Genomic DNA, 23,404 nt, shown 5'->3' with positions numbered 1-23,404 from the left:
ATACATTTACTGCTGTTAAAAGTCACGCTGTCATCTGTTTATCTCGGTGTCAATAAGCTGAAATTAAAATTTCACATACCTTTAAGAGCCTTCCTTCTACACTTCTGAGAGGGTCACGGCAAATAACGCTGACAAAATACTGGTACAATGTAAGTAACGGCAAAACCTGTAAAAAACAGGATTCACCTGAAGTGAGAACATTACATGCTGAACAGTTTAACCACTGCTAATAATAATTCGGAATATGTAAATCCATTTACGCAGATTGAACACAATGGATCCAAATGAGTTTTAGTTCTATAAGAACTGAAGAAATGCTTTGACAATATGCACACAAGTGACGACGTGAGGGTCAATGTGTCCGGGGCACTAAGCCAACATCTCTTGCCAAATTTGTAAAAAAAATAAAAAAATCTATTTAGCCTTTCTGTTGTTATGCTGTATTTGAGAATATTGGGTGACGTCTATAGCATCTGCCATCCTTCCCACAGACCTGTGTACAGCGTTCTGCTCTTTCTGGAAGTCCCATAGAGCTTGAATGGAGTGGCAATGCACATTCTCAAATGGGGGACAACAGACCCTAGTGATAGTTGGGGGTCCCAGCCGTTGGATCGCCACAAATCAGATACTGATTACCTGTTCTGCAGATAGGTGGAAAGTTGACAATCTGGGCCAACCCCCTTTAACCACCTGCCATCTGGGCCATTTGCCCCCTTCCTGACCAGGCCAAATTTTGCAAAACTGACATATCTCACTTTATGTGGTAATAACTTTGGAACGCCTTTATTTATCCAAGTCATTCAGAGATTGTTTTCTCGTGACACATTGTACTTCATGATAGTCATAAATTTGAGTCAAAATATTTCACCTTTATTTATGAAAAAATCCCAAATTTACCCAAAAATTTGAAAAATTCGCAATTTTCTAAATTTCAATTTCTCTGCTTTTAAAACAGAAAGTGATACCTCATAAAATATTTATTATTTAACATTTCCCATATGTCTACTTTATGTTGGCATCATTTTGGAAATGACATTTTATTTTTTTAGGACGTTAGAAGGCTTAGAAGTTTAGAAGCAATTCTTCAAATTTTTAAGAAAATTGCCAAAACCCACTTTTTAAGGACCAGTTCAGGTCTGAAGTCACTTTGTGGGGCCTACATAGTGGATACCCCCATAAATAACCCCATTGTAGAAACTACACCCCTCAAGGTATTCAAAACCGATTTTACAAACTTTGTTAACCCTTTAGGCGTTCCACAAGAATTAAAGGAAAATGGAGATCAAATTTTAAAATTTCACTTTTTTGGCAGATTTTCCATTTTAATCAATTTTTTTCTTTAACACATCGATGGTTAACAGCCAAACAAAACTCAATATTTATTACCCAGATTCTGCGGTTTACAGAAACACCCCACATGTGGTCATAAACTGCTGTATGGGCACACGGCAGGGCGCAGAAGAAAAGGAACTCCACATGGTTTTTAGATGCCATGTCCCATTTGAAGCCCCCTGATGCACCCTTACAGTAGAAACTCCCAAGAAGTGACCCCATTTTGGAAACTAGGGGATAAGGTGCCAGTTTTATTAGTACTATTTTTGGGTACATATGATTTTTTGATCATTCATTATAACACTTTATGGGGCAAGGTGACCAAAAAATTGGTTGTTTTAGCACAGTTTCTATTTACTTATTTTTACAGCGTTCACCTGATGGGTTCAGTCAAGTGACATTTTTATAGAGCAGATTGTTACGGACGTGGCGATACCTAATATGTATACTTTTTCTCATTTATTAACGTTTTACACAATAATAGCATTTTTGAAACAAAAAAATTATGTTTTAATGTGTCCATGTTCTGAGAGCTATAGTTTTTTTATTTTTTGAGAGATTTTCTTATGTAGGGGCTTATTTTTTGCGGGATGAGGTGACGGTTTTATTGGTACTATTTTGTGGGACATACGCGTTTTAGATCACTTGGTGTTGCACCTTTTGTGATGCAAGGTGAAAAAAATTGCTTGTTTTGACACTGTTTTTTTTTTTTTTTTTTTTTACGGTGTTCACCCGAGGGGTTAGGTCATGTGATATTTTTATAGAGCTGGTTTTTACGGACGCGGCAATACCTAATATGTATACTTTTTTTTATTTGTTTCACTTTAACACAATAATAGCATTTTTGAAACCAAAAAAATGATGTTTTAGTGTCTCCATGTTCTAAGAGCTATAGTTTTTTTATTTTTTGAGAGATTTTCTTATGTAGGGGCTCATTTTTTGCGGGATGAGGTGACGGTTTTATTGGTACTATTTTGTGGGACATACGCGTTTTTGATCACTTGGTGTTGCACCTTTTGTGATGAAAGGTGACAAAAATTGCTTGTTTTGACACAGTTTTTTTTTTTTTACGGTGTTCACCCGAGGGGTTAGGTCATGTGATATTTTTATAGAGCTGGTTTTTACGGACGCGGCAATACCTAATATGTATACTTTTTTTTTTCATTCCTTACTTGGGGACTTTTATTTTCAACCTTTTATTTTTTTTAATTTTACACTTTTCGTCCCCCATAAGGTCATACAAGACCTCTGGAACGTCCACCCATAGGAAATAGACGTCCACCCATAGGACGTTTATATCCTATGGGCGGACGTAAAGCGGTTAAAGAGGACCTTTCATTACAATAAAAAATCTAAACTAAGTTGACATGGAGAGCAGCCCAGTGATCTCCCTGCACTTATTATTATCCCTGGGCGCCACTCCGTTCTCCCGGTATAGGCTCCGGTATCTTCAGATTTTCGGCTCAACCGGGAGGAGCCTGCTCTTGTTCTCCTGGGCATCTTCTTCTCCTCTCATAACCTCTCAGGTTATGAGCTGAGCGCTGCGATTGGCCAGCGCTACAGCCTGGGAGAAGGAGACGCCCAGGAGAACAAGAGCAGGCTCCTCCCGGTTGAGCCGAAAATCTGAAGATACCGGAGGCTATACCGGGAGAACGGAGCGGCGCCCAGGGATAATAGTAAGTGCAGGGAGATCCCTAGGCGCCACTCTACATGTCTGTATACTTAGTTTAGATTTTTTATCGTAATGAAAGGTCCTCTTTAAAGGGGAAATTCAGTCGAAATGGTCTACTGAAATGTTCTAGATACATGTGAGATAACATTGGTAAAGTCAAGCTTACATCGCTTTGAGCTTTCTGAAAATCTGCTACTGAAAATGTGACCAAACAATAGGGCCATTTGAATCATCAAGATGATCTTTTCACATCTGGGGATGGTAGTATCACATTAAGGGGATTTCCCCTTTAAATGCAAGAACAATGTATAGCATTCATTTGGTATTTCAGGTTTTATTTCGTATTTTCTGAGACTTATAACCACGGGGCTTCATTTTCAAACAATACCAAGTCACCAAGTAAACCGAATACAGATGTGTAGAGCAAATAAAACCTTTTTTAGAGACATAATGTGGGACTTGCATCTGACAAAAATAAATCCAAAAGATAATGCCATCGTAATCATTCAGGTATATCAAAAATATTGATTTATCTTTTTTAAATGAGCACTAACCATAAGATTCTGAGAAACAGAATGCAGTTCGCAAATGAGAAAACCTAGACTGGAAACAACAGTTATGACATCTGCTCTGTGCCGATCAGAAAACAGGTCAATCCCTGGAATAAGTTCAGATATTTCACATCCTTCTCCAATCTCATACAATGCATAATCAAGATCTTCATCTGGATGTGGCAGGGACACGCGAAACAAGGACTAGAAAGAAAAACAGAAACCATATATTATGTCATTTGCTTTCAAATGACTTATTACTTGTCACGTAAGAAACAAATGTGCCTCTTACCTTGAAAAGTAAAGCTGAAAGCAAGCAGCAATCTGTTCTCTTTCTAACATCTGATGTCAATATATAACTACAAAAAACACACAAAACAAGAAAGTTATACAACAATGCATGGAGAGAGACCTATAAAAAACCAAAAGCAGATGTAAAATTGACTGCATTGATGTGACCTGTTGCCAGTGTTTAATTGCGAGCTTAATGCATAGCCCCCTGCCGTACTGAATTACACATACAGAACATATCTGCTTGAACGGAAATGTTATCGTGAACAGTCACATAAACAGTACTGCCAAACATAACCTTTAAAGAGAACCTGTCGCCACGAAAAGCAGTGCAATCTGCAGGCACCATGTTATAGAGCGGGAGGGGCTGAGCAGATTGATATACAGTTTTCTGTGAAAATATTCAAAAAAACGTACACACTTAGATTTCTGCTCTTTTTGATCTCTTTTGTACATGGGGAGGTGTTATCAGTGACTGAAAACATTTTCTACGTGTGTATACTGAGATAGCTATCACTGATAAGATATGTAAGTGTATAAATGACATGTTTTGCAGAATCTTGTCCCATAAAACTATAGGGTTAAAAAAAATAGCAGTGAGTTTAAAGAGGACCTTTTACAGGTTCTTTTTTTTTTTTTTTCTCTCTTTTTATTTAATCCAGTAAAGTACAAAAAGAGCAGTAATAATACATTTAACAATTACATAATAAAAACATCAGGCATCAACCAAGAGGAAGTAAGAGTGCTTAACCCTTTCATGACCAAAGGTCATTGATGCCCCAGTGTCCAGGTCAAAATTTACAAATCTGACATGCGTCACTTTAAGTGGTAATAGCTTTGGAACACTTTTACTTATCCACGCCATTCTGAGATTGTTTTCTCGTGACACATTGTACTTCATGACAGTCATAAATTTGAGTCAATATATATCACCTTTATTTATGAAAAAATCCCAAATTTACCAAAAATAAATAAAAATTAGCAATTTTCTAAATTTCTCTGCTTCTAAAACAGAAAGTGATACCTCATAAAATATTTATTACATAACATTCCCCATATGTCTACTTTATGTTGGCATCATTTTGGAAATGTTATTTTATTTTTTTAGGACGTTACAAGGCTTAGAAGTTTAGAAGCAATTCTTAAAATTTTTAAGAAAATTTCCAAAACCCACTTTTTAAGGACTAGTTCAGGTCTGAAGTCACTTTGTGGGGCCTATATAGTAGATACCCCCATAAATGACCCCATTGTAGAAACTAGACCCCTCAAGTTACTTAAAACCAATTTTACAAACGTTATTAACCCTTTAGGTGTTCCACAAGAATTAAAGGAAAATGGAGAGGAAATTTCTAAATTTCACTTTTTTAGCAGATTTTCTATTTTATTACATTTTTTTCTTTAACACATTAAGAATTAACAGCCAAACAAAACTCAATATTTATTACTCTGATTCTGCGGTTTACAGAAACACCCAACATGTGGTCGTAAACTGATGTAAGGGCGCACGGCAGGGCGCAGAAGGAAAGGAACACCGTATGGTTTTTGGAAGGCAGATTTTGCTGGATTGGTTTTCTGAACGCCATATGTTTTTTATTTTTCTACCGATCGTCTTGTGCAGGGGCTCATTTTTTGAAGAAAGAGTTGAGGTTTTTATTGGTACCATTTTTGGGTACATAGGATTTTTTGATCATTCATTATTACACTTTATGGGACAAGGTGGCCAAAAAATTGGCTGTTTTGGAACTTTTTTTTTTTTACAGCGTTCATCTGAGGGGTTAGGTCATGTGACAGTTTTATAGAGCAGATCGTTACGGACGTGGCAATACCTAATATGTATACTTTTTCTTATTTATTTAAGTTTTACACAATAATAGCATTTCTGAAACCAAAAAAATGATGTTTTAGTGTCTCTATAGTCTGAGAGCCATAGCTTTTTTATTTTTTGGGCGATTGTCTTAAATATGGGCTTTTTTTGCGGGATGAGGTAACGGTTTGATTGGTACTATTTTGGGGTATATACGCCTTTTTTGATCGCTTGCTGTTGCACTTTTTGTGATGTAAGGTGACAAAAATGGCTTATTTTTTTACACCGTTTTTATTTTTTATGGTGTTTATTGGACGGGGTTGATGATGTGATATATTTATAGAGATGGTCGCTACGGACGCGGTGACACCTAATATGTGTGGTTTTTGTTAGTTTTTTTGTTTTTTTTTATAGGAAAAGAATTTATTTTTTTACATTTTTATTTATTTATTTTTACTTTTATTATTTTCAATTTTTTTTTTATCAGTTCCCTCTTGGATCTTGAAGATCCAGTGGGGCTGATGGTTGTACTATACTTTGCAATGCTTTTGCATTGCAAAGTATAATACAATCAGATGCCTGTAGGTGGCAGCACCGGACGCCTATGCCATGGCAACCGGACGCCTTTGCAAAGCGTCCGGTTGCCATGGCAACCATCGGGCGCTGCGATCGCAGCAGCCCTGATGGTTGAGAGAGAGGGAGCCCCCTCCCTCTATTAACCCCATGGATGCCGCTACAGCAGTGTCAGCATAGAGCTGACACACGCTGCTGATGGCGGCGGCTCAGGAATGGAGACGCCGCCATCACACACAGAAGGGGGACCGCATCGGGGGCAGCATTTTACTTATAACAGATCGGGGCAGGAGGGGGCGGACGCATCGGGGGCAGGGGGCAGCATTTTACTTATTACAGATGGCGGCAGGAGGGGGCGGACGCATCGGGGGCAGGGCGCAGCATTTTATTTATTACAGATCGGGCCAGGAGGGGGCGGACCGCATCGGGGGCAGGGTAAGAAGAAGGACAAGAAGGGGGCACAGATCGGGGGCTTCAGGACACATTACCGATTTCAGGCTGTGATCTGCAGAGCGCAGATCAGAGCCTGAAACCGGCATTTTAACACTGCCGCGATCCGATTGGTTAGTCTGCACAGACTAACCAATCGGATCGATTGCCGGCAAGGGGCCACTCTGATTGGCCCCTTGCTGGCATTACTAGACTGTATGCTGTCCGTGACAGCAGCAGGGCTCGGGCAGAAGCTTTAATCCAAGCGCTTTGCAGCGCTTGGATTAAAGAGCTGGCTTGACGTCTATACACGTGATAGCTGCACGGGGTATGTGCAGCTATCACGTATATATACAGATTGCGGTCGTGAAGAGGTTAATACAATTGCACCGATAAAAGTAGTAGGGTATTCGTTCCCCTGCCACTAAAACATCCCCTACATGGAGATACTTGACCTATCCAGTACATTACAGTAATTAGCACATTACTTATATTACCTTTAAACCTTTATTCCTTATTTCCCCCCTCCCCCCCATCCCGCCCTATATCCACCGGGAAGGGGGGAGGACAAAAAAAAATAGGTAAATAAAAAAAAATTATAATAAAAAAAATATATACCGTGTATATATATATATAAATATATCTATTTATTTATATGTTTTAACCACTGAGCCCAAATTTTCTCATGTCTATAACCTATGTTACTCCTAATGTATCCTACTCTTTCTATTATACGATTGGAGTTCATCAAATTTTCCCATTCTTTTATTGTTGGTACCTCAGGGCGCATCCATCTTCTTGCTATCAATAAACGAGCTATAAAACATGATTTATATAACATAATTTCATTCTCCTTTGATAGCTCATGGGAAGTTTCACCCAAAATACATACAGAAGCCGTCCATTGGATTTTGAAACTAAAAATATCCCTAATTAGTTCAATCAGACTGCACCAGAATGGTTGAATCTTTGGGCACCTCCACCACATATGGATAATATCCGCTTTATCATTCATACATCTAGGACATAGTCCGGGCGTTTTAACTGAAACTTTCTTGAGCCATTTTGGTGTTATATATAAACGGTGTAATATCATAAACTGAGTTACCCTATGAGAGGGGTTCCTCAGATATGGTTTAAAACACCAACATTTTCCCCACTGATCGTCTGTTATTATCCCTATATCATTCTCCCATTTTGATTTACTATTACAAATAAATCCCTCACTTCTAGTCTCTCGTATCTTTTTATACAAGCTTGACACCAATTTGTGCTTACCTTTCCAGCCTAGTACCGTATTTATCGGCGTATAACACGCACTGGCGTATAACACGCACCTTCATTTTAAGGGAAATTTCAGGAAAAAAAATTAAATTTCAAATTGTACTGCTATGGGGTGGGGGGATCTGTGGATGGAACTGTTATGGGGGGGATCTGTGGATGACACTGCTATGTCATCCACAGATCCCCCTCATAACAGTGTCCATTTCAAATTGTACTGCTATGGGGTGGGGGGATCTGTGGATGGAACTGTTATGGGGGGGATCTGTGGATGACACTGCTATATGTCATCCACAGATCCCCCTCATAACAGTGTCCCCCAATACACCGGGCCCCGCCGCTCACCGAAGTATTTATAAACGTGAATCCTTATCCTGTTATTAAGCTGCCCTCTCCCATGTTCCCATGTCCCCCCTGTATCCCCACAGCACTTACTTAAGCAGCTAAGCTTCCATAGCAGGCAGGGCGGACGGCACCAGTAACGTCACTCACTGACGTCGCGCGTCTGCTCCGCCTGCTTCATTCATAAAGGGGGCGGAGCAGGCGCTCAACGTCAGTGAGTGACGTTACTGCTGCCACCCACTCTGCCTATGGAAGCTTAAGTAAGTGCTATGGGGATACAGGGGGGACATGGGAACATGGGAGAGGGCAGCTTAATAACAGGATAAGGATTCACGTTTATAAATACTTTGGTGAGCGTCGGGGCCCGGTGTAAGAGTACAGTGACTGCACCGGGCCCCGCCCCTAGTTACGGACTCCAGCCCCTCCTCTCTCCCGGCTCATACAGCACAGTCTGTGATGCTGCATCTTTGCCGGGCCGCAATGAATATCGGCGTATAACACGCATACATCATTTGCCCCCTATTTTCAGGGGGAAAAAGTGCGTGTTATACGCCGATAAATACGGTATATAATTAATCACCTCATGTGGTTTTATCACTATATCTTCCTTTTTTATAACCGTTTTGACAATATTCACCAACTGAATATATCTAAAATAACTTTGTCTACCTTCCCTTATATTCATTAATAATGTGTCCCTATCCTTCAGTGTTTCATTTTGAAAATATTGTGAAATATGCCATAAACCCTTATCAGTCCAATATTTAGCCTCTTTCAAAAAGGTAGCATTACCTAACCTCCTATTATACCATAACGATGTGACTTTAATCTGCCCCTCTAAATTCAATATTAATACCTGGCACTGTAGGGCATGTTTAGGAGATGTCATATGGCAATTTTTTTTTTTCAAATCCACTACTCCGTTGCGCTGCTGTGCCCCCTGTTCTGTTTTGGCGCCCCGTATGCTAAGTAATAGCATTGGTACAGGGAGGAGGATATGGCCGTGTTTCTCAGTGGGCGCCTCCTTCTACCAGTCTGCGAGCTGTCCAATCACAGCGGACCCCGTCTCAGCCATTGACAAAAAAAAAAGCTAACCTTCTCCCTGGCTGTGACGTTCTCCGCTGAGAAACGTGGCCATCTCCTCCTCCCTGTACCGATGCTATTGATTAGCATACAGGATGCCAAAAGAGACGGGGGGCACAGTGCCGCAAGGGACCAGCAGAACTGAAAATAATAATAGTGATATGCTATCTCCTATAGGCTACATGCACACGACCTTGCCATTTTTTGGGGTCCGCAAACCGCGGATCTGCAAAAAACGGAAGCAGCCCGTGTGCCTTCCGCAATTTACTGCACATTCCATTCCAGATGAAAACAGTAACAACATTTATCCAGTTTGTGTTAATTCTTTACAGAAAGCAAAGAAAAGGCAATATTAGGCTGTTCAAAAATAGCAGTGCCAGCTTTTTCCTTTAAACACTCAAAGATTGAATGCAGAAACTGAAAAATGTTTGAGATTTCACTTTAGTTTGATGTACTGAACTAATATTTAGTGGCATAACCATTGTTTCTGGGAACTGCTTCACATCTGTGTTGCATGGAGTCAACCAACTTCTGGCACTTCTGAAAAGGTATTCCAGCCCAGGAAAATTGGACTACATTCTACAGTTCTTCTGCATTTTTGGGTTTGCCTCATAAACCACATTTATATGTCACTCCACAAGGGGATTGGGCTGGCCACTCCACTATCTCCATCTGGTTTTTCTGTAACCAAGTTGTTGCTCTCTTAGGCTGCGTTCACACGGGCGAGATTTCCGCGCGGGTGCAATGCGGTAGGTGAACGCATTGCACCCGCACTGAATCTGGACCCATTCATTTCAATGGGGCTGTTCAGATGAGCGATGATTTTCACGCATCACTTATGCGTTGCGTGAAAATCGCAGCATGCTCTATATTCTGCGTTTTTCACGCAACGCAGGCCCCATAGAAGTGAATGGGGTTGCGTGAAAATCGCAAGCATCCGCAAGCAAGTGCGGATGCTGTGCGATTTTCACGCATGGTTGCTAGGTGACAGTCTATTCACTGTATTATTTTCCCTTATAACATGGTTATAAGGGAAAATAATAGCATTCTGAAAACAGAATGCATAGTAAGTGATCAGTTGAGGGCTAAAAAAAATAAAAAAAATTAACTCACCTTCTCCGTTTGTTCGCGTAAGTCCCGGTCTCTTCTTTACTTCTCAAAAGATCTGTTTTCAGAATGCTATTATTTTCCCTTATAACCATGTTATAAGGGAAAATAATAACATCTACACAACACCGAACCCAAACCTGAACTTCTGTGAAGAAGTTCGGGTCTGGGTACCACAGTCGGTTTTTTATCACGCGCGTGCAAAACACATTGCACACGCACGATAAAAACTGAACATCGGAACGCAATCGCAGTCAAAACTGACTGCAATTGCATTCCTACTTGCGCGGGTTTGCCGCAACACACCGGGACGCATCCGGAACTAATCCGGACACGCTCATGTGAACCCAGCCTTACTGGTGTGTTTTGGGTCACTGTCCCGCTGAAAACAGCAGGTTTAGCCGAGAATTCCTTAATGTGTTTGAGGGCCTCTAGTCTTTAAATGGTCACTAACTATTCACACACCTTAGTTACATACTGATTGAAGCAGGGGTGTTATATACCAATAATATACTTTCTATATAGTGCATTTAGGTAGTGCAGCATTTTTCTGTGGTTTTGCTGCGTTACTGCATCTACACAGAGTGACAAACACTATTTGAAGAAATAATTTCTACTGGTGTGATTAACCAGTTGCCCCCCCAAAAAACGGATTGAGGCTGAGGTGTGATATACCTTCTTCCACAAATACTGCTCTTCTATAGGGACTTTTGTCACAGGGTCATTTTGAAAATGACAGGCAGAGGAAGAGGCCATTCCGCAGGGGTGGTAGGGGTCCGGCAGGAGCACCAGGCCGGAGCCTAAGTGGGAAGTTACAGAAGGTGCGTGCGATTACATCAAAGGAGGCACCAAACTTGGTTGAGTGGCTCACTCAGCCTTCCGCTTCTGCACCCTCCTCATCCTCTCTATCTGCACCCTCTTCACTCTCTGCTGTGTGCACCCCCAAAGACACCACCACTACCATATCCCCTCCGTTCCAGTCAGAGGAATTATTTTCCCATCCATTACAAGACCTTACCGATGCGCAGCCATTATTGGCATCGGATCAGGAAGAGGAGGTAGCAACAGTCGCCATCCAGCAGTCTGACGACATTACCCAGATCAGCCCAGGGAGGGTGGTCCCCGCTGTTGCTGCCTACTTTAAGATCTCTAATGTCAGTGGTGGTGAAGGTGACGAATCCGATGATGACGTGTCGATGGACGTCACGTGAGTGCCCACAAGAGAGGAAGAGGAGGGGAGTTCAGAGGCGGAGCAGCAGATAGGGAGGAGAAGGAGGAGAAGCAGTCAGAACTTACAGTGCACAGGAGGCAAAAAGCAGACTGCTAATGTATCTGGAACGAGCCATCCACCATGCACGGTCACATCTGGAGCTCCCAGGACACTGGCACATGGCTCCGCAGTGTGTGCTTTTCTTAACGTTTCCGCTGCTGACAATAGTGTTGCCATCTGCAGCCTATGCTGTCAACGCATAAGTCGCAGTAAGCCCAACACTCACCTAGGGACTACCGCCGTAAGAAGGCACCTGGTCTCCCATCACCGAGCCCAGTGGGAGCAACGCTGTCAGAACCCACAAAGCCACACTCCCGGCGCTCCCCGTCCTGCCTCTTCTCCTCTCTCCTCCCAGTTGTCCTCCATCCACCTTCAACCATGCCGTCGTCACGTTCATCTGGCAAAAGGCAGGCTTCCTTGCCCCAAATGTTAGAGCGAAAAAAGATGATGACGCCAGATGACCGCTGGCTTGTGAAAACTGCTATCCCTCCAACTACTGCCATATAAACTGGTGGACTCGAAGGGCCTTTAGAAAATTTATGGCCATTGGAACACCGCAATGGAAGGTCCCCGGAAGGAAATATTTCTCCCAGAAGGGCATCCCAGAGCTATATGGCCACGTTCAGATGGAAGTGAATGTATCTCGGCCCACAGTGTCGGTGCCAAGATACATCTGACCACAGACACGTGGTCTAGCAAACACGGGCAGCGAAGGTACACATCAATAGTACTAGTGACTATACGAAACTTTGTACTGTATCTTATCATAGAAACATGCCTAACCTCTCCTAACATGTCAACATACTTCCCCAATTATGAACAATTCTGGAGCATCTACTCTTATGACTCTATGAGGTACCATATTTCTACTAAAAGTTTATGAAGGAATTGCTAGCAGCTTGCAGTAAAGGTACAGATGCGTGTTACCAGTTGGGGAGGGGGGGGTGTCCCTGCACAGTCTGATACCAGCAGCACTGATTGTGCAGAGTCAGACACACCCGCTCCTGGTAACACACAGCAGTACCTTTACTGCAATTTATTTGTAAACTTATAGCAGAAATAATACAGGAATGGCACAACATAGAGTCATAAGAATAGATGTTCCAGAATCTTTCTTACATGGGGAGTTGTTACTAAAACAGACATGTCAGAAGAGATGAAAAGTCCTCCTTAATGCCTGTAGCGGCATCTGGACTTCGCTGCAGGGGAGCCACCACCAAGCCGCTGGAGTGGTCATGGTGTGGTTGACAGGAGATAGTTACCGATGCGAAAAACCGAGGGGTCAGGCTATACCTATAGTCAGAAACATGTGGAGATCAGGGCAGACAGAGTTTGTGCAAATCTGAAAAACAGGTCCGAAGTCAGGAAAGGCAGCAAAGGGTCAATACAGTAAACAGGTACAGGTTGGACCAAGCAGACGTGGGTCAGAATTGGTAAAAAGTAGAAGTCAGTACATGGGCAGACAAACAGAACAGCATATCTTTTCAGGGAACTAGTAAACTAGAATAACTATTGCTCAGACACCCTCCCATAGGCCTCTTTCACACGGGCGTTGCGGGAAAAGGTGCGAGTGCGTTGCAGGAACATGCGCGATTTTTCCGCGCGAGTGCAAAATATTGTAATGCGTTTTGCACGCGCGTGAGAAAAATCGGCATGTTTGGTACCCAGCTTGGGATCGGTGTTCTGTAGATTGCATTATTTTTCCTTATAACATGGTTATAAGGGAAAATAATAGAATTCTGAATACAGAATGCATAGTACAATAGCGCTGGAGGCGTTAAAAAAAATAAAAAATAATTTAACTCACCTTAATCCACTTGATCGCGCAGCCCGGCATCTCTTCTGTCTTCTTCTTTGCTGTGTGCAGGAAAAGGACCTGTGGTGACGTCACTCCGGTCATCACAAGGTCCGTCACATGATCTTTTACCATGGTGATGGTAAACGTCACCACAGGTCCTTTTCCTGCACACAGCAAAGAAGAAGACAGAAGAGATGCCGGGCTGCGCGATCAAGTGGATTAAGGTGAGTTAAATAATTTTTTTATTTTTTTTAACCCCTCCAGCGATGTTTTACTATGCATTCTGTATTCAGAATGCTATTATTTTCCCTTATAACCATGTTATAAGGGAAAATAATAAATGCTTGCGGATGCTTGCGATTTTCACGCAGCCCCATTCACTTCTATTGGGCCTGCGTTGCGTGAAAAACGCACAAAATAGAGCTTGGTAGATTAAATAACATCATACAATGCTGCTTCTAAGGCTAACAGGATATTGTCATGCATTAAACGAGGCATGGACTCGCGGGGCAGGGATGTAATATCTTTACAAAGCGCTGGTGCAGCCTCATCTGGAATATGCAGTTCAGTTCTGGGCACCAGTCCATAGAAAGGACGCACTGCAGCTGGAAAAAGTACAGAGGAGAGCGGGCATGGAGGGTCTTAGTTATGAGAAAAGGTTAAAAGAATTAAATTTATTTAGTCTTGAGAAGAGTCGTCTAAGGGGGGACATGATTAACCTATACAAATATGTAAATGGACGTACAAAAATACGGTGAAAAGCTGTTTCATGTAAAACGCCCTCAAAAGACAAGGGGGCACTGCCTCCGACTGGAGAAGAAAAAGTTCAGTCTCTAGAAGCGTCAAAACTCCTTTACTGTAAGAACTGTGAATCTGTGGAATAGACTTCCTCAGGACATGGTCACAGCAGGAACAGTGAACAGTTTTAAAAAGGGTTTAGATGAATTCTTAAAAGTAAATGACATTAATGCTTATTAAAATGTGTAGAAATCTCACTTCCTTCTGGGATTCGCGTCCCCACCTATCCCTTAGTTAAACTTGATGGACGGTCCGGGCTGTTGGGGCAACAGGAACAGAAGCCGGGTCAGAGGCACGGCACCTGTGCTCACCCCCTACAGCGTGACAACAGCAGGCACAAAACATCTCTGCAACATCATCTTTTCTAAAAATAACTTTCTGAAATTTATGAGAAATCCAGCTTGATGAGACCAAGACATTAAGTCAAGTAACATCATCCAGTACAAGTCTATGGAGAGGGGAGAAGGGAGGAGTGAGCAGGAGCTGACTGAGACAGGACTCCAGGAGAGACGGCAAAGAAGTCTACACCAGTTACAGCGTTATCATTTTTTTTTTTCAGGTTACTTCATTTGAATCAACTTGAAGGATAACAGACTGAACTGGATTTACAGATGTATTTTTTCAGCCTTATAAACTATATTACTTTGCTCTTTCCTACTTCTAACAATGATGGCTATGGAGAGAGTAGAGGGGGAGGACAAGGCTGTTGGATGAAAGACATAGAAAACGCAGTTTCTTAGCTCTGCTACACTTAACCCTTTTGACTATACTGTATCTAGTAAGATAAGGCTCTACCACTGTTCAGAGTGAGGTAATAATCACTTACTAGCTGACAGCAGCCTCCTCCTCATGCCCCTTTCTCTCTCCATAAACATTTGAGGCTGAGTGAATTGAAAGAGGAGGTAGGCACTGTAAGAAGCCCAGAAGGAAGCATAATTGTTTAATAAGAATTATTAGAAAGTTTCTTTCATTCACCTGTACAGTCATGGCCAAAAGTTTTGAGAATGACACAAATATTAGTTTTCACAAAGTTTGCTGCTAAACTGCTTTTAGATCTTTGTTTCAGTTGTTTCTGTGATGTAGTGAAGTATAATTACACGCACTTCAAACGTTTCAAAGGCTTTTATCGACAATTACATGACATTTATGCAAAGAGTGAGTATTTGCAGTGTTGGCCCTTCTTTTTCAGGACCTCTGCAATTTGACTGGGCATGCTCTCAATCAACTTCTGGGCCAATTCCTGACTGATAGCAACCCATTCTTTCATAATCACTTCTTGAAGTTTGTCAGAATTAGTGGGTTTTTGTTTGTCCACCCGCCTCTTGAGGATTGACCACAAGTTCTCAATGGGATTAAGATCTGTGGAGTTTCCAGGCCATGGACCCAAAATGTCAACGTTTTGGTCCCCGAGCCACTTAGTTATCACTTTTGCCTTATGGCACGGTGCGCCATCGTGCTGGAAAATGCATTGTTCTTCACCAAACTGTTGTTGGATTGTTGGAAGAAGTTGCTGTTGGAGGGTGTTTTGGTACCATTCTTTATTCATGGCTGTGTTTTTGGGCAAAATTGTGAGTGAGCCCCCTCCCTTGGATGAGAAGCAACCCCACACATGAATGGTCTCAGGATGCTTTACTGTTGGCATGACACAGGACTGATGGTAGCGCTCACCTTTTCTTCTCCGGACAAGCCTTTTTCCAGATGCCCCAAACAATCGGAAAGAGGCTTCATCGGAGAATATGACTTTGCCCCAGTCCTCAGCAGTCCATTCACCATACTTTCTGCAGAAGATCAATCTGTCCCTGATGTTTTTTTTGGAGAGAAGTGGCTTCTTTGCTGCCCTTCTTGACACCAGGCCATCTTCCAAAAGTCTTCGCCTCCCTGTGCGAGCAGATGCGCTCACACCTGCCTGCTGCCATTCCTGAGCAAGCTCTGCACTGGTGGCACTCCGATCCCACAGCTGAATCCTCTTTAGGAGACGATCCTGGCGCTTGCTGGACTTTCTTGGATGCCCTGAAGCCTTCTTAACAAGAATTGAACCTCTCTCCTTGAAGTTCTTGATGATCCTATAAATTGTTGATTGAGGTGCAATCTTAGTAGCCACAATATCCTTGCCTGTGAAGCCATTTTTATGCAACGCAATGATGGCTGCACGCGTTTCTTTGCAGGTCACCATGGTTAACAATGGAAGAACAATGATTTCAAGCATCACCATCCTTGTTTGGTCTAGGGAGCAATCATCAGGAGAAATAAAATGGCCGCTGTCCTATTAGTACACACAAGACCTGTCCTAATTACACAGGAGGACAAGTTACTTCACAACACTGAGATAAAGAGCTGCCTCAAGTCTGCCATTTTAACCCAATCAGCCTGACATAATGATCTCCAGCCTTGTGCTCGTCAACATTCTCACCTGAGTTAACAAGACGATTACTGAAATGATCTCAGCAGGTCCTTTAATGACAGCAATGAAACGCAGTGGAAAGTTTTTTTGGGATTAAGTTAATTTTCATGGCAAAGAAGGACTATGCAATTCATCTGATCACTCTTCATAACATTCTGGAGTATATGCAAATTGCTATTATAAAAACTTAAGCAGCAACTTTTCCAATTTCCAATATTTATGTGATTCTCAAAACTTTTGGCCACGACTGTACTATTAATTTCTGAAAACGTGTCAAAAACTGAAGGAACACTTTAAATAGTTTCTATTTAGCCCAAGTGCTCTATACACATCCAAACAGATGAGCACTTCTCTGTAATGTCTTCCGTGATCCTGGGGCTGCTTCTGAGTGAGAAAACGTTAGGAAGTACATTCTCCTCTACTTCCTGTGTGAAATGTATGGCTGCTAGTCTCCAACCAACAGCTCCAGTACACAGAAAAAAACTAAAACACCAAATACAAGCCATATAATGGCCAGATATAGTCTTTTTCCTCATGTACACACGCTGTACTACTGATTAATGCAAAGTCTGTTGAAATGTGACATACGCTTTAAAGCTGTCTTAGACGATATTCATCCACATCCTAATACAATTTAAAAAATGGCCTCATTGGGTATTTTTTGGTATGGTAAGCAGCAATTTGACTGCACAAACATTTCCGTTAAACATCTTCAATGAATAATTAAATGACCAATTACAACCGCTATAAACAATTTTTCTCTCTGTCCAAATGTATGACCCTGTAGGAACTGAGAATTCCACAGGCAAGTGTAATGTTACTTAGCAGAGTCCATGGTAGTAATCTGCTGTGGGTTTTAAGCAGAACCATAAATAATTTTTTATTACAATATTACATAACTTCTAGTAAGGGTTAAAAAGTTGTGTTTATGCGGCAAAAATATAGGGGTTCATGCATTAAACAAGAAAGGAGAAAAAAATCTGCTGCTACCAAGTTTTCCCTTCCTATATTGTCAAATTTTATTTCTTCAGTATGTACCAGGAGAAGCTTTTATTGCTCCCCTCTGGGCTCTAAGCATTACGTGATAAATAAAAGTAAATCAAGAAGTTTTTTTTTTTCAATACTTACCGAGACATTTTAGCAGCAATGACGGCAGCCAGCAAACAACCCCAAATTCCCGCTCGGGAGAGAAATTTCTCACTGTAATCTTTAGATCTTCCGTTGCTTATGCCGTCTGGGGAGCTATCAAGCTCTTGCCATGAATTAAGAGCATCAGACATGTTGAGCGTTTCATCAAGGGCCTGACACCAGCATTTGAAAGCAGCTCTGCAACATATAAAATGCAAAAAAAAAAAAATAATATATGACACTATAGGGGGGTTTAGTGCACACACAGCCAAATAAAATGCTTAACCTCTTTAGTTGAAAGATCATGTAATGCATACACAAAGGAATAAGAATACAGTGAGTTATGTGGATATTATCCAGGTGCTTTATTATTATATCGCTTTAAAGTATAATGTATGCCAAAAGCATTTCTAGATTTCCACACCTCACCTGTGCACTAGAGGCAAATGGGAAATGTATATTAAATGGAATTAAGGAATATGGGAATACGAAGTGTCTTTTTTACAAGTTCAAGCGCAAGTCTAAAATGTAATAAGACCTTACAGGGCATATACTAGAGTGAAAATGTGGGTTAACCCTTTTATGACTGGGAGTGCTTTGTGCCTTCATAGCCAGAGCTAAATTAAACTTTTTGGAATGCTGCATTCTAAAGGTTAATTTTGCTTCATTTAGTTTTTTAGTCTACCCCAATTTAATAAAAAATTTTTGTTCAGATGACAAGTGATGGTGGCACGGTGTGGGACATGTTAGGAAAGGCGCATGCTGTGGAGCATTTTTTTTATTCACTGGGCACATAATGGGACTTTTTTATTTAATGGGCACAGCATGGATCATTTTTTTTTATTCAGGGAGCACAATGTGGTTAATATTGTTATGCAGAGCATAGAGCATGTAGAGCATATTTTTTATTAGGGTGCACAACATGGGGCGTACTTTTATTCAATAATCATCATTATACTGGGGAGATCTGTGGCTTGAAAAGGAAATATATTTAAACCCTATAATCCTAAAAGGGCATCAATCCCTAATAACAACCCAGTCCTTTGCTAACAAGCCAGCTGGTCTGTTATTGAAAAGCTGGGAGTTTAATGGTGCTTGATGCCCTTTTAGGATTATTAGGTTTATATTTTTATTTAGAAACTCAGTATGTAGTATGTTTATTCAGCAAACACAATTTGTGACACTATTATTTTCAGGTGCATAGTGTGTGAATGTTCTGCAAAATAGAGGAGCAGAGGACATCTAGGCAGCAACTGAAGAGGCGAGTCGTGACTGAGAGGTCATAATGGCTACTAGTTTCAGAATTGCTGCCAAGTCCTTCATTTATGATGGAAACATAAGAACAATCAAATATTCCATTCAACAGTATTAGTGTTACCATAGGTGTTTAATGCTAGTGTAAACAGGGCAAATGAGAGTAATATTAAAAGGAGTTCTCCAGCAATAAGGAAAATTAAAATACTTAAATATTACTTTATTATAAATATATTCCCAAATACCTTTCATTAGTTATAATGGCTTGTTTGGTCTAGGGAGCAATCATGAGGAGAAATAAAATGGCCGCTGTCCTATTAGTACACACAAAACCTGTCCTAATTACACAGGAGGACAAGTTACTTCACAACACTGAGATAAAGAGCTGCCTCGTCCTCCTCTCTGCCCTAATTGTCAGGGATTATGATCCTGAATACAGTTTAATATGATTTTCAGATGAATCCCTGTGGGAATAGAGTTCATGAGGAGACATGAAGTAAAGAGAGGATGGACAGGACAGAATGTGGTAATGTGGGGCTGTGGTAATGGAGCCAACTGCATAAAAGAGCTGCAGCTCATTATGCACATCCCCACCTCCTCTATGTACTTCATGTCTCCTCATGGACTCCATTCCTACAGAGATTCAGCTGAAGATCTTATCAGCTGTATTCAGGATTATAATCCCTGACAAGTAGATCAGAGAGGAGGCTGAGGCAGCTCTTTACCTCAGTGTTCTGAAGTAACTTATCCTCCTGTGTGATTAGGAGAGGTTTTATGTGTACAAAATAGACAGGCCGCGGCCATTTTATTTCTCATAATGATTACTTCACAGACAAAAGGAGCCATTATAACTAATGAAAGGTATTTGGGAATATATTTATATTAAAGTAATATTTAGGTATTTTCATTTTCTTAATTCTAGGAGAACTCCTTTAAAGGGGTTGTCTGGTTTTCCGATATTGATTTCCAGCACCCCAGCTGATCAGCTGTTTGAAAAGGCTGCGGTGCTTGTGCGAGCAGGGCATCCTCTTCAATGTGTGTCTACACACTGACAACATTGTAATGGTGGTGCAGCTTTTTTGTCCCATTGACTTGAATGAAAGAGGATTTTCACGATTTTCACGCACGGTTGCTAGGAGACGATAGGGATGGGGACCAGATCTTTATTATTTTCCCTTATAACATGGTTCTAAATACAGAATGCATAGTACAATACTATGTTTTCAGAATGCTATTATTTTCCCTTATAACCATGTTATAAGGGGAAATAATACAATCTACACAACCTTGAACCCAAACCTGAACTTCTGTGAAGAAATTCTGGGTCTGGGTATCACATTCAGTTTTTTATCACGCGCGTGCAAAACACATTGCACTCGTGCGATAAAAACTGAACAACGGAACGCAATCGCAGTCAAAACTGACTGCAATTGGGTACCTACTCGCGTGGGTTTGCCGCAGCGCATCCGGACCTTATCCGGACACGCTCGTGTGAAAGAGGCCTTACATACAATTAGTTGTTTGTCGTCAAAGATTTATTAGAGTTAACCTGAAGGCTACATCCACACGACCGTATGTGTTTTGCGGTCCGAAAATTGCTGATCTGCAAAAAAAAACTGATAATGTTCCGTATGGCATCCGTTTTTTTTGCGCACCCATTGTAATAATGCCTATCCTTATCCGCAAACTAGAAAAAAATAGGAAATGCGCTATTTTTTTTGCGGGGCAGCGGAACAGACATATTGATTCGGACAGCAAAAAAACCCGGAAAGGACACGGAAACAAAATACGTTCGTGTGCATGAGGCCTAACCCTAAGGGCCCTATTAGACTGCCCAAGGACAAAACATACGCCAAATTACAAAAGACACATCCATCCGCGATCATTTGCATCAGCCTATTACACAGGCTAATGCAATGAGAACGTGAGAGGAACAATCGCTACAGCAGTTGTTCTTCCCTCATTCTCTTCTATTGATTATTGGTAGTACATCACTGATTACACAGGGAGATGAGCTGCCGATAGTTGAGCATCTTTTTATCCTGATGAAAGATGCAAATCAGCAGACAAATGAGCATTTGCTGATTTATTGGCTGACCGGTAGCACAATTATACAGGCCAGTTATTGTGAACACGAATTCCTATAAACACTTGTTCTTGACAACTGGCTCGAAAATTGCTCTGTCTAATACAGCATTTAACCATATTATTAGGATTAACCTGAAGGCGGAACTGTAACTCTATTATTATTATTAATATTAGGGTTAACCCAAAACCTAACTCTAACACTATTATTATTAGGGTTAATCATAACCCTATTATTTCATACTTTGCCAAAAATGCTATACATATAGAATAGCTAGGAATTCTCTTAGGTCCCTGGGGAAAGTACGGTATATAATATCAGAATAAATAACCTTATTTCATATTTTGCTAAAAATAAATAAATACATTTTTTTAAAAGCTAACCGTTCTATACAATAACTTCATGTCACGCATTGCCTGTAATATATATATAACAGATACAGCACACACATTATATCCCATATAGTGTATAGAAATATGGTGACCTTGGAACTATACAACAGATCCCTAATTTGAATGTCCAACCTATTGGAAATCAGCACAGAAGAAACAACAGAATTACATGCACCAATAAGAAGCAAAGAACATAAACATAATAAATCTCTTACTAGATAAGGTAAATGGCATTGACAGCCGATACTGTAAGCGCTAGATAAATATGACAGTCACAATAAAAAACATCTTCGTTGATAACTAATCACACACAACGCAGATTATCAGCATATAGAATTGTGATTTCAAAGAAAAATACTTTTGGCAGAGTCGCAAAACAATTTTGGTCGCAAATTATTTAAATACGGTATGTTGATGATCTATTCTAAAGCATATAAAGCAATGTTTGCCCAACATGAGACACAGAGGATTTCAGCGCAGGTTCGTCGCCGTCACAGTACAGTTTATGACAGTGCAGGGTCTCCTTTAAATTTTTCTTTGAAATAAAACAAAATAAGTTATTTTTATCTGACAGAATAGAGGCGCTATGGTAAAATGACGGTGACCCCAACTGCTTTTATTTATTGTTCCCTTATGTGGCTGTGTAATATAATCCAATGCTTTTAAAGGCAGAGAAAAAAAAACGCCATATTTTCAATACAGCAGTTACATCAAGACTACCAGCTGCACGGAAAGATTTCATCCATATTCCAAATAAATGACAAAAGGTAGGTCATAGTCAACTGGTAAGATAAAGTGCATCTCCTAATGGTCATAACAAATATATGTCCAAGCAGTGAGAAAAATAAAATAAAATTTCCAGCACTTAAATGAAAAATAAAATCAAGCCTTTATTGTCACACATTAAAAACATTAAAAAAAAGGCTCAATCCAGACACTTACGCGTTTTGAACAATAAAATCCATGTTCTTAGTCATAGCATAAAGGCTAGTATCTGAACACTCTCCTATATACCAATACGTCAGTCAACCCCTCAGATGCCTGTAATTTATCCATGTACATACAGATGTAGCAGGTCTAAACCTGTCACTTAACTGTCCACTGTGATAACTTACTGCCTCCCAGATAATGTTTGCCAAATGACAAGCTCATACCTACCACTGCAACAAACTCAGCCCTACTACATCTCTATACTTTTGGGCCTGTCTAAAAGGTAAATGTTTTTTTGACATTCATTTACCAAACTTCTCCTCACTAGCAATAAAATAACTTAAATAGACATGTATCCCTTTATAAGTTTGTCTGCTGGAAAGAAGTTCCCCGACAAAAAATATTGTATATTTTTTAAAGCAGCACCTGGATCTGAATACTTTTGATACTGTATGTAATTAAAAAATGTTATATAGCTACTAGTTATTCATTAAATTCTATCTGTATAGCGTCTCCTGGTGTTTGTCCTACTGAGGTGGTCGCACATGCCCAGTTCAATCCTTCAACTTTTACCAGCCCTATCTTCTATTAGAAGATAGATATGATAGAATGTCGCACTCGAATGGGGTGGTGATCTAAACAGAGGTGCTCCCACTAACAGACAACACCCAGTCTGAAAAATAGAGTAAATGTAAAAAATGGAAGTGGGGCACTCTCTTAAGCAAAAAGATCCCTTTTTGCTTAAGAGAGTGCCCCACTTCCATTTTCTATTAGAAGATGTGACAGTTACAGGGACAGGGCTGCAGCAGAAAGGATACACCCCCTGAGAAAGCACACACCAACTGATCTAGCAGAGCTATTGGGGTGATGAATGGAAAGTTT

General features: G+C 40.7%; 1 protein-coding gene across 1 annotated transcript in view; it reads right to left on the bottom strand.

Moving 5' to 3' along the window:
* CFAP54 (cilia and flagella associated protein 54) overlaps positions 1–23,404 on the bottom strand; it is a 405,582-nt gene that overhangs the window by 122,490 nt on the left and 259,688 nt on the right. Inside the window, exons 44-47 of the mRNA XM_040408225.1 lie at positions 17,861–18,058; positions 3,848–3,914; positions 3,559–3,759; positions 80–166 (exon numbers count right to left, since the gene is read on the bottom strand). Of these exons, the coding sequence (XP_040264159.1) occupies positions 80–166; positions 3,559–3,759; positions 3,848–3,914; positions 17,861–18,058 (553 nt within the window). The remainder of the gene's footprint in view (positions 1–79; positions 167–3,558; positions 3,760–3,847; positions 3,915–17,860; positions 18,059–23,404) is intronic.

The sequence above is a fragment of the Bufo bufo genome, chromosome 1, assembly GCF_905171765.1.
Source record: "Bufo bufo chromosome 1, aBufBuf1.1, whole genome shotgun sequence".
In the NCBI taxonomy this organism is placed as follows: Eukaryota; Metazoa; Chordata; class Amphibia; order Anura; family Bufonidae; genus Bufo; species Bufo bufo.
The sequence above is the reverse complement of the archived record's forward strand: the minus strand, read 5'-3'. Positions and strand labels throughout refer to the sequence as shown.